This window comes from Pangasianodon hypophthalmus, chromosome 10 (assembly GCF_027358585.1).
Source record: "Pangasianodon hypophthalmus isolate fPanHyp1 chromosome 10, fPanHyp1.pri, whole genome shotgun sequence".
NCBI lineage: Eukaryota > Metazoa > Chordata > Actinopteri > Siluriformes > Pangasiidae > Pangasianodon > Pangasianodon hypophthalmus.
The window spans coordinates 6,660,083-6,672,676 of NC_069719.1; the positions used below are offsets into that span (position 1 = coordinate 6,660,083).

The 12,594-nt window shown below is 37.4% G+C and overlaps 1 protein-coding gene across 1 annotated transcript; it reads left to right on the forward strand.

The window, feature by feature from the left end:
* The first annotated feature begins 763 nt into the window (after positions 1–763).
* On the forward strand, positions 764–12,594 carry LOC113545070 (uncharacterized). Its single transcript, XM_053237515.1, has 18 exons — positions 764–808; positions 1,033–1,133; positions 1,374–1,516; positions 2,641–2,838; positions 3,041–3,232; positions 3,509–3,674; positions 3,854–3,959; positions 4,457–4,550; positions 6,823–6,884; positions 7,310–7,387; positions 7,636–7,736; positions 7,885–8,027; positions 9,540–9,725; positions 9,904–10,095; positions 10,305–10,470; positions 10,846–10,951; positions 11,040–11,141; positions 11,328–12,594. The coding sequence occupies exons 2-17, from the start codon at positions 1,034–1,036 to the stop codon at positions 11,137–11,139; spliced, it is 2,133 nt and encodes a 710-aa protein (XP_053093490.1). The 5' UTR covers positions 764–808; position 1,033; the 3' UTR covers positions 11,140–11,141; positions 11,328–12,594.

A 12,594-nucleotide genomic window follows, 5' to 3' on the forward strand; every position in this document is an offset into this window, starting at 1 on the left:
GGCTTTATATGCTGAGAGATGGGAACTATTCTGGAAGTGGTGTGCATCCTGCTTAGTGGACCTGATGTGCTGCCAGGTGCCTAAAGTGTTAACCTTTTTACTAGAACTACTGATTTACTGGACCCCCTTCATGGTGGGAATACAGTGGTCACCTCCAAACACCTTTCTAAGGTGAGTTGGTTTCCATGGGTGGCGACTTCCATGGGTGAGTCGGTTTCAAATGACCATTGGTAAAGGGTATCCAGGTGTTAAACACTGCCCCAGGTGGTTAAGAGGGTGAAATGCAACACTAGTTATGAATGTAACTATTATGAAACTCAGTTAGCAACCAGGGTTCCCTGTCATTTGTAACCACCATCAACCTAGTAAGCATTCAATGAGTAGGATCCAGGAACAAAACCCCTGGAAGTTATCTGGGGTTCACAAAACCACAGTTACATTCATAAATAGTTTTTCCAAGCTACCAAAATGATATGGATCTGCACATAAGAAATAGGTAAGGAAATGTGTGTGTATATCTGTGTATCTGTAAATATTGCTTTTGTATGCATTTGTATGCACTTCACCTGGTTCAGCTACACCTGAGAGGGAAATAAAGATCTCTAATGGTCACGGTCACCTGACTGTGGGATCATCTCATGTTAAATGATGCCATTTCTGCAATAAAGTTGTGTAAGTTTAACTATGTACACATCTCTTGTGTTTTGTGTGTGTGACAAGCACCTGATCAGAGCCATGAAACACAGTGGCATATAAATTCAGGAAACCCATGACAACTCTCCATCCATAGAGAGTTCTACGGAATCAGGTATGTACCACATACACCTAGATACACATTTTGTGAACTGGCTTTGCACAGATTAACTATGTTTTAGTTTTAACCAACCAGCAAATCTGGTTAATCAAACAGTTGTATTTCATGACAATTGAGAGGAAAAGGATGTAAGTGTAGGAGAGTGAAAACAGAATGTGAATCTTTTATTCTGCACTCTTCCTTCCACTAAGCACACAAAAACATCTCATTATTTGCAGAATGAGGGTTTTAATTGTCATCACCACTCTCGTGGCTCTGGCCAGTGCAGTCAGCATCTCTCTGGAAGACCTGGAGTTTCATTCCTGGAAACTGAAGTTTGGTGAGAAATATGTAATATAATCAAACTGTCAAACACTTTTTGTAAATGTTAAAAAGGGATAATAAGAACAAGCATTAGTAGTAATCATTGCCTATTTACCCACATCTACATAAACTTTAAAAATCTACACAGTGCTCCTATATATATATATATATATGAAAACAGTTAAGAATAAAAAGTCATAAAGTCATGCACTATTTTCATTTGTCAAGTTCAGTTATCTTTTGCTTTTTTTCCTAGGTAAGATCTATAAGTCTGTAGAGGAGGAGTCTCAGCGTAAGATGACTTGGCTGGAAAATCGCAAAGTGGTCCTGGTACACAACATGCTGGCCGACCAGGGCATTAAGGGCTATAGACTCGGCATGACTTACTTTGCAGACATGGTGAGAAGAAAAATATGTGTACAGTGGGGTCCAAAAGTCTGAGACCACTATTGAAACTGCTTCTGTTTGGCATTCTTTGTCAATTTAACACAAAGGTTTCCATTACAAATGACATCATCAGCAACAATCTGTGGAGAAAAGAATCTTAGAAATATTTACAAGAATTTCAGAATTTCTTACTATTTGGTATGTCCTCTTTTTGTGATAATGACAGTGTGCACTCGACCTGACGATCCCTATTAGATCAAATTCATCACTGTGTCATCTGAACACGTGCTTTTTGAATAGTCAGGATGGTCCATATTTCCTTTTTTTGTTTTAGAATTTTCAAACTTTATCAAAGATTTATTTCCAGTTTTAAGTATATATATACTTTTAATGTATGTATGTATGTATGTATGTGTGTATATATATATACACACACACACACACACACATACACATTAAAACCACAGACAGGTTGATATATATACACTGAAGTGAATAACATTGATCTCATTACAACGGCAGCTGTCACGGGGTGGGATATATTAAGAAGCAAGTGAACAGTCAGTTCTTGAAGCCGATGTATTGGAAGCAGGAAAAATTGGCAAGGATCTGAAAGTGTAAGGATCTGAGTGACTTTGACAAGGGCCAAACTGTGATGGCTAGACAGCTGGGTTAGAGCATCTCCAAAATGGCCAGTCTTGTGGGGTGTTTATATATACACACACATCTCATGTGAATTAAACTGTGAGTGTAAATATTACTGTAAGTCATAACTTTAAATTAAACAAATAATAAATGGAGAACCTCCAGGTTCTCCACTATTCTGCCACTGCCTACAAACATGCTGTGGGTAGACTGGCTACTCTAAATTGCCCCTAGATGTGAATGTGTGTTTGTGAATGGTGTCTTGATATGGACCGGCATTCAGGGAACTCCCCATTGTTCTTCTGAGAAGCTCTACATCAGGGATAAAGCGATGAATGAATGGTTGAATGAAAACATATCAGTTAGTATGGACATCATACTTTACTATATTTGTGAGGACAACTGGAAAGACAAGACACGTTCACACAGTCAAATGAAAACAGTCTTCATTAAAGCAGCAACTAATTTCACTTCATCTCCATCTCTAACAGAGTAACCAGGAGTACAGACAGTCTGTGTTTAAGGGCTGCCTGGGATCATTCAACAGGACCAAGAAACACAGTGCAGCTACGTTCCTCCTACAGGCAGGAGGAGCTGTTCTGCCAGATACTGTGGACTGGAGGGAAAAGGGCTACGTGACTGAGGTTAAGGACCAGAAGGATTGTGGCTCTTGCTGGGCCTTCAGTGCGGTAAGGGCAGGGTTGGAACATGATTACTGGAACATGGCCTTTTTACCCTTCCTTCACTGTCAGTGAGTGCTAGATTTAACAATCTACTTTTACAGGTCCACTTTTACAGGTCCATTTTTACAGGTCCTGGTGTGAACAGACTGTCTGATTTATTCTTTCGCCCTGTTCTCCATCTATTTCTCCATCGTCTATCCTCTCTTAGACAGGGTCACTGGAAGGTCAGACGTTTAGGAAGACAGGGAAGCTGGTGTCACTGAGTGAACAGCAATTAGTGGACTGCTCCGGGCAATACGGAAACATGGGATGCGGAGGTGGCTTAATGGATCAAGCCTTTGAATACATTAAGGACAACAAGGGAATTGACACAGAGGAGTCCTACCCTTATGAAGCCACTGTGAGTGAAACATGAAAACACTTAGACGAACTCATTCAGATGAATGTTTGGGGACAACTCCATTTGATGGGCATGTCAAACTTTTTGTGAAATTGCTTAAAATCCCAACTTGCTTTTTGCAGGATGAGAGCTTTTTTTTTTTTTAATTTAAATTGAGTAATTATTTATTTAGCCACGTAAAAATGCACAGTCTTACAATATTCAGTAATATGCAGTACAATTGCCCTTTTTGTTATAATATGCAGAACAAAGTGCCCTTTTTCTCACTCTTGACAGGATGGAGACTGTAGGTTTAAACCAGCCACTGTGGGAGCCACCTGCACTGGCTATGTGGATATAAACAGTGAAGATGAGAATGCTCTACAGGAAGCCGTGGCAACAATTGGGCCCATTTCTGTCGCCATAGACGCAGGCCACCAGTCTTTCCAGCTCTATAAATCTGGTGAGTCTCGCATGAAAATTCTAAACCAATGCAGTGTTGCTAATCGTTTCTTCCTAATGCTTCCAGGACAATCTGAATGTTATTGTTTAGTGGTTTACATATATTTGGCATCATCTTTGGTCCATTAATTTACTGATTACAATGAATAATTGATTGCTTAATGTTGGGATTGATTAAAGGAATCTACAATGAGCCTAAGTGTAGCAGCATGGACCTGGATCATGGTGTCCTGGCTGTTGGTTATGGCAAGGATAATGGACAAGACTACTGGCTGGTCAAGAACAGGTAAAAAAAATTAATTAATTAATAAATAAAAAATCAACATAAAAATTGAATAAACAGATAATATTTTGGCTTGTTATGCCTTTTTATTTCTAAGTTAAAAATCTAAACATACGGCCCAATAAAGTTTATAATCTGGCCCACCCAATGAATATTTTGTAGGTGACATATATCTGTTTGTTCATTCAGAATGTACCTGTCAGATAAATACTGATGAATACATTTAAGAATGGAGTGGATTTTGTGTTACTGGTCTACTAAGCTTTTTTTGTTTTTTGTTTAGCTCACTTCACATTGTGCCAAGTGTATTCTGGCCTGTTACCTCTAATGAGTTTGACACCCCTGATCTAAAGGCTCAGAGGAAATATTGGAAATGACTTGACAGTTTTCCAATTCCTAATTATAACAAGTCCATTAGTTAATATACAATCAAGGAAGTTAAAACCAGTAGTCTACACTGACCACTAAATTTACTCACTGACTTGACTTTTTTTTAACAGCTGGGGTCTCGATTGGGGTGATAATGGCTATATCAAGATGTCCAGGAACAAGAATAACCAGTGTGGTATTGCCACAGCAGCCAGCTATCCTCTAGTTTAAAGGTGTGTACAATAAAATGTACAGTAAAAATCAATGATCTGACAGCTATTAAAGGCTCTTTTATTACTTATTTTAAGTAATGGTAACTGGCAATTGGTTTCAAATGTAAATAATATCAATCTATTCTAAGTATCAATATCTACTACTTTAACAAATGTTTCACATTAACTAACTGCAATAAATGCAAAAATCTTACCTATTGATACTTTTCTACAGGGGAGTGGAAAACAAGTCCATGGCTAAATGATCTGCAGCATCTATATTACTTGATTATGTAGACACATTGCACAGTGGAATCTGTGTAAAAATACAGTAATTTTTTTTTTTTTTTATATAAAATTGCTCTGGAAAACTGAGTATTGTAGCTGAACTTTATTTTCTACTATTCTGTGGGAAGAAAGGATGGTTTGAAGACAAAAATGAACATGAATGGAATAAATAAATAAAATAATGGAAAAATGTGTAAAAATAATGAAATTCTGGACATTATTCCTACAATATTGAGTAATAGTACACTTTTTTTTAATCACAGAGAACATATTAAGACTTTATTTAATGCTTATTTATTTATTAATGCTTCCAGTCCTAATGCTATTACACTACAAAGAAAGAAATAATCAGAAAATACTATAATTTACCTTTCTGAACTTAAAAATATTACTGGAACTATGTTGATACCGTGTATTGGCATTTTTAATTCCACTTTCCTTGGTGTGATCCTTTGCCTTTTCTCTTTCTTTCTAAATTATCTCATGATCTGGTAATTGCTCAGAGCAATGTAAACAATAACATTCAAGAAACTGATCAAAAATGGATTGTACCATCACTCAGAAAAGGCACATGCTGAAACATTTTAACCTACTAAAGCAAATATAATGTTAAAAAGAAAGACAGCAGCAACAAAAACCTATGCAGCTTTGGATGAGCCATGTCTTAATGCTTTAAATTATCTTATTTTAGAGAATTATTTAAATATGTTCAGAACTTCACATAGTCACTGCACATGGCAAGCATAGGAAACCAGTGACACTTCACAAACACAAAAGGAAACAAATCTACTTTAAAAAGACAAGCGTTAACAAACATCAGGTGTGACAGATGAACTAGCATGGTTTCAGGAAACATTGAGAATATAAAGAAACTGGCAAGCCAAAAGGGACAAAAGTGTTGAGTATGGGACATAAACAAGAGCAAAATTTGGACAAACCTGACATAAAAGTACATCAAAGTAAAAGTTATGTGACAATATATGCTTTTGGCTTGTAAGTGAAACTTAAACCAAATTAATGCAATCAGTAATTAAGGTGGCTAGAGCAACAATATTCTAATTAGTATTGTGTCATGTAAACGCAGCAATCCGATTGACTCAGTCAGACTAAGACAATATTCTGAATCCCCAAATTCTGATTCCCACCCCTGGAATATGCCTGCTTTAATCAGAAATTTGTTTCATGTAAACACCAGAAAATCCACTGAAAGCAGATACATGCGCGTGCTCAGTCCGCAAGGAATTGTGGGTGCTAACAGATCCTTAGCTTAACAGATGCTTACCCGACCGTTTCCATTTCAAGGTAGTGTTGTCGGGCATTTTTGATGGTGAGAAGTATTAGAGTTCTAATTAAATTAGTGTGAAAAAGTAGTAATAAAACTAATAACTGAGCATACTCTATAACCAATGGCAGCATCTTGAATCTCCTGGGAAATAACAGTGGGAAAGGAAAAGCACATGTGTAGTTTGGCATACAACAACATGTATTACAAAAATCATGTATACAGGAATATTCTGATGCCTGTACGAATATAAACATTGTATTCAGAATATGGCTGCAACCCGAATATAAACCATAAACATAAAATTTGATGTGCATCTAAACATAGTCCATGTGAGACAATCCACAGCGATTGATGGTATCTAATCTAAGAATCCAAGATGTCCCATTTGCCCACACTCTGAACTTGGTAGTTAAAAGGACCATAGAAAAGATGCAGGATCCATGACATCCAGTAAAAAGCAAGAAAATGCTCAAGCTTTAAAGCTCCACTCAAATGCAAAGTTTGAGTAAGATACACGAGATGGTGATGGTGGAAGCAGGTATGAAACAAAACAACAGTGTTGCATTATGGGATTGTTCCACCATTTTTTCGTAGGGTTAGTTCTTTATTCACACACTAAAACCATGCAGGACCTCTTAGTTCCAGAAATTGTAATGCTATGGCATACAAAGACATCCTTTACAATTGTGTGCTTCCAATTTTGTGGCAACAGTTTGGGGAAGACCCATATACGGGTGTGATTGTCAGTTATCCACAAATTTCTGGCCATATAGTGTATGTATCATCAACATAGAAGTGAAATGTCATGGTCAATAATGTTAGATGCTGAAGTCCAACAGTACAGAACATAAACATATCCACAATCTGGGGCAAGCAGTTGATCACTTACACCATTACGATTCTGTAATGCTTCGGAAACCAGATTTAAATACATTACTAAAATACTAAATACTAGTTTTAGTACATTATACATTAAATACATTTATTATTAAATAAATAGACTATTAAAAATATCTCCAAAATCTTAAATATAAATGTGAGTTGGAAATTGGATTAAATTAGGATTTTCGGATTAAATGTATTAACCTCAATAGACATTACAGAGTGAATTTCTTGTCAGCTACTTTGTTCTTTTGGAGCCAAGGGCAAGTATGCAAGAGGTGGAGACTGACAAGAAGCTGATCAAAGCCATAACACAGTGGCATACCGAGTCAGGAAATCCACAACAGGTCTGCATCTGTAGATGAATCCAACGTTCAAGAAACACACGGATTGAGGTACGTACAACATAAATACTGTATGTATATACATTATGTAGACTGGCTAGGCACAGATCAGTTATAATTCACTTTTATCCACCCAGCAAAAAACTCTGAATAAAACAGTTATTTTTGAATTTCGTATTTCCTGATAGAACAGGATGTATGCAAGAGTTTGTGGGAGGGAAAACATTTTGTACACTGGAATAAATAAAACAAATCTTTATACAAAAGCAGAAATGTGAATCTTCTTATTTTTTTTGCAGAATGAGGGTTTTGCTTGTCGTCACCACTCTTGTGGCTCTGGCCAGTGCAGCCAGAGTCTCTCTGGAAGACCTGGAGTTCATTGCCTGGAAATTGAAGTTTGGTGAGAAATCTTATGTCTAATTAAACTGTCAAACACATTTTGCAAACCCCAAAATCTGTCTGTTTGTCTCACATCTGCACAATGAACGCTATGAAGAAGAAAAGGAATTTTCCTTTACCAGGATCTGTTCATTTTTTTTCCCTCTTAGGTAAGATCTATAAGTCTGTAGAGGAGGAGTCTCAGCATAAGATGACTTTGCTGGAAAATCGCAAACTGGTCCTGGTACACAACATGCTGGCTGACCAGGGAATTAAGAGCTACAGACTCGGCATGACCTCCTTTGCAGACATGGTGAGAAGGAAAAACATGTACAGACACAGTGGGGTCCAAAAGTCTAAGACCACATTGAAAATCAGGGTTTTTTTTTTTATTTAAAACAGGAAATAAACAGAAAATTCTAAAAAAAAAAAACAACAAAAAAGGAAATATGCAACATCTTGACTACTCAATATTCAAGATGTTGCACAATTTCCAGGTCACTATTTAAATTTAAGCAAAGTTGTGATAGTGACCATGTTAACTCTTTTGTACAAAGGGTCAGATTTTACGTGAGTCTTATCCCCTCCACTGAAGCATCTGTACAGACGACATGGCGATGGAGTTGATCCAAAATGGATCATCAGGTTTTACACAAACTTTTGGAGTCTGTGTCAGTTCAAGTGCAGACTGTCATTTAAGCAAGAAAGGGGATGTACCAAATACTATGAAATTCTAAAATTCATGTAAATATTTCTAAGATTCTACTTTTCACTCAAGTTGTTGTTGATAATATCATTTGTAATGAAGACCTTCATGTTAAATTGAAAAAGAATGCCAAACATTCACTAGACTTTTGGATCTCAAACCTTTGGATCCCAGTGAATATAATCCTTTACAAGTATTTTTGTGAATATTTACACCAGGGGTGTCAAATAAATTATATGCCCATGGGCCAGAACGAGCTTGATATAGGTTCTCATAAGGCCTACTAAATATTTGTAGAATCGATATTTGAAATTAAATACATCTTATGGAGTGGTTAGCAGATTTGCCTCGCAACTCTGGGGTTGGGGGTTTGATTCCTGCCTCCACCCAGTGTGCAAGGAGCCTGCATGCTCTCCCTTGGGGGCTTCCTCCAGGTACCTTGGTTTCCTCGCCCAGTCCAAAGACATGCGTTGTAGGCTGATTGGCATTTCCAAATTGTCTGTGGTGTGTGAACGTGTGTGTGATTGTGCCTTGTGATGGGTTGGCACCCCGTCCTTGGTTTTCCCCACCTTGTGCCCCAAGCTTCCTGGGATAGACTCCCCCGCAACCCTGTGTAGGATAAGCAGTATATAAAATGGACGGATGGATGGATGGATTGAGCACTAGGCATCTACACTACTGAAAATATGTGTTAATTATCTGTAATTCTTCATTAGCAAGCAAAAAAAAATTCACTCTATGACCATGTATTTTGTTTTAATAAAAAAAGGTTTCATAGTAATAAGTGGAAATTTATGCAATCAAAACTTTTACATCTTTTATTTGCAAACAGTTTTGCAAAATATTTTGATATAATTCCATTTCAATATTATGGGATATTTTGTGAAGATTCATGTAGATAATAAATGTTTAGAAATGAGAAAAATTGTTGATGTGCAATTGCAAGGGCGTATACTCCTCATATATGCCATTACATATGTACATATACAAAATATTTATATGTATAGCTAAATTAATGGCTAGATTACATAAGGCTATATACCTTGACAAGGGTCATGTGGTTACTGAAGATAAATGAATAAAAACATTTCACTCCATCTGCATCTCCATCTCTAACAGGATAACCAGGACTACAGACAGTCTGTGTTTAAGGGCTACCTGAGATCCTTCAACAGGATCAAAAGACACAGTGCAGCTACATTCCTCCGGCAAGCAGGGGGAGCTGTTCTGCCAGATACTGTGGACTGGAGGGAAAAGGGCTATGTGACTGAGGTTAAGAATGGTTGGAGCTGGGCCGTCAGTGCGGTAAGGGCAGGGTTGACACATGGTTACTTTATTCTTTAAAAGAGTCTTTATTCCAATCTTCCACCAATCACTGCTACATGTAATGAGCGGCAACACTACATGTCCTGGTGTGAATAGACATCTCTGTTTCCTTTCACTCTGTTCTCCATCTATTCCTCCTTCATCTGTCCTCTCTTAGACAGGGTCACTGGAAGGCCAGACATTTAATAAGACGAGGAAACTGGTGTCGCTGAGTGGGCAACAGTTAGCGGACTGCATGTGGTCAATGTGGAAAATTTATTGCCCGGGTTTTAGTGTGCCTGAAGTCTTTGAATACATTAAGAACAACAATGGAATTGACACAGAGAAGTCCTACCCTTATGAAGCCACTGTGAGTAGAACATGATAACACATTATCTAGTTTTGGCAGACTTATCAAACTTTTTTGTGAAACTGCTTGCCTTTTACAGGACAAAAGGTGCTTTGTTGTTATTTTGTTACATTAGTTTGTTGTTATTTATTTATCAAGTTTTCAGTTTTACAATATGGCATAATATGCAGTATGAAGAACTCAGGTATGTTCTTTTTCTCTCTCTGCAGTGTGGGGATTGCAGGTTTAATCCAGCCACTGTGGGAGCCACCTGCACTGGCTATGTGAATATAAAAAGTGGAGATGAGAAAGCTCTACAGGAAGCTGTGGCCACCATCGGACCCATTTCTGTTGCCATAGATGCAGGCCACATGTCCTTCCAGTTCTATGAATCTGGTGAGTCTCACATTGAAAATCATAATCCAATCCTGTGTTACCAGTTGGTACTCACTAATGCAAGTCAGAGTTCCTTCCAGCTCTATGACTCTGGTTAGTCTCGCATGAAGATCACAAACCAATCCCATGTTACCAGTCAGCACATGTCTGTACTTTACTGATTAACAAAGTTAATAATTAATTGCGTAAGGTTGCTAAAATTAACCATTATCTGGTGAGACATCTGGTGAGTCTCACATTGAAAATTATAAACCAATCCTGTGTTAGCAATTGGTACTTTGCTAATGCTACCAGAACAATCTGAATCTGAATGCTGTCATTTAGTGGTTTACTGTCATTTGGCATAATCTTTGTGCATTACTTGATTGATTAAAGGTATCTATGATGAGCCTGACTGTAGCAGCACTGAGATGAATCATGCTGTCCTGGTTGTTGGTTATGGCACGGAAGATGGACGAGACTACTGGCTGGTCAAGAACAGGTAAAACAGCAACAACATACAATCAAATTAGGTAAAAGTAGCGGTCCATTAACCACTAAATTCTTCACATATCTATTTTTTTAAACAGTTGGGGTCTTGTCTGGGGTGACGAAGGCTATATCAAGATGTCAAGGAACAAGAATAACCAGTGTGGTATTGCCACATATGCAGTCTATCCTCTGGTTTAAAGGTGTGTTCAATAAAAGCCAATAACATGACAGCTATGAAAGGCTCTTTTTTTATTTTAAGTGATGAATATCGACATTAACTGCGTGTCATATATAAATAATATCAATCTATTCTTAGTAACCATATCCACTACCTTAACAAGTCTGCAACACCTGCAATAATGATACTGATTGATACTTTTCTACAGGTGGATGAAAAGCAACTCCGTGTCTAACTCAACTATCCACAAACATAACTTAATTTTCACCATGTGATATATTTCTGTGATATGATGCATATAGTCTCAAGGCTGTTATGATAAAAAAAAAAATAAATAAAAAAATAAAAAAACAGAAAAGACTATAAAACAGCTTTCTTCACTAAACATTATTTTTGCAGGAAGATGGCCAAAAGTATGTGGACACTTGACCAATCATGTATGTGCTTGTTGAAGATTCCATTCCAGATTTACTCCATTCTTTGCCATTATAATAACGTACACTTTTCTGGGAAGGCTTTCTATTAGATTTTGGAGGGTGGCTGTGGGGATTTGTGTTCATTTAACCCAAAGAGCATTAGAGAGGTCAGGAACTGATATTGAGTGAACATCCCTGGGGTGCAGTCAGTGTTTCAGTTCATCCCAAAGGTGTTCAGTGGGGTGGAGGTAAGGACTCGGTGCAGGCCATTCGATTTCTTCCACTCCACCCTTGGCGCACCATGTCCTTATGGAGCTCTCTTTGTGCACGGGGCATTGTCATGCCGGAACAGGTTTGGGCCTCTTAGTTCTAGTGAAGGGAAATTGTAATGGTACAGCATATAAAACCATTCTTGACAATTGTGTGCTTCCAACTTTGTGGCAACAGTTTAGGGAAGGCATGTGGCTGGTGTACAAATACTTTTGGTCATATAGTGTATAAAATGGCATTATTGATACTGGAACTGTATAGATGTCTATTAAGTTTGCCTGTTTTAGTTCAGCTTTCCTTTTTGTGGTCCCTGTGCATTTTCTCTTCCTTTCTAAATTAACTCATTCACTGACATATTCCTTGCCAAACAGACTTGGCATTCAGTGGCCTGATAGGTTTACATCTTGGAAATTATCAGTAAAAATAGGAAAGGAGGATGTCAGTATAGTCTTTTCAGCCCTGGGAAACATAAATATATATATTTGTTTTCCCCACTTTTGTGAGATTTTGTTTTGTATTATATTGGTTTATGTCTAAAATGACTAAGTTTGCTTCCACTGTAACTGCTGAACCATATGCTCTTTAAGATTAAAATTGTTCATTATCTTAAATATATCTGTCAGAGTTTGCTGTCACTTTGATCAAGTTTTGTTATTTTTCCTGTCTGTTGATTTTATTTTACAATTAGTCTTTATTATGCTACTTCTCAGTACCCAAGGATGGTGTCAGTATAGTATAGTCAACTCTGGGAAACATTAATATCATATATATATATATATATATTTGTAT

Excerpts from the sequence above, each read along its gene's own strand:
- LOC113545070 (XM_053237515.1), top strand. The coding sequence starts at position 1,034 with ATGAGGGTTTTAATTGTCATCACCACTCTCGTGGCTCTGGCCAGTGCA. Across the intron at positions 3,960-4,456 it reads TACTGGCTGGTCAAGAACAG|CTGGGGTCTCGATTGGGGTG; the intron begins GTAAAAAAAATT and ends TTTTTTTAACAG. Across the intron at positions 7,737-7,884 it reads TGCCTGGAAATTGAAGTTTG|GTAAGATCTATAAGTCTGTA; the intron begins GTGAGAAATCTT and ends TTTCCCTCTTAG.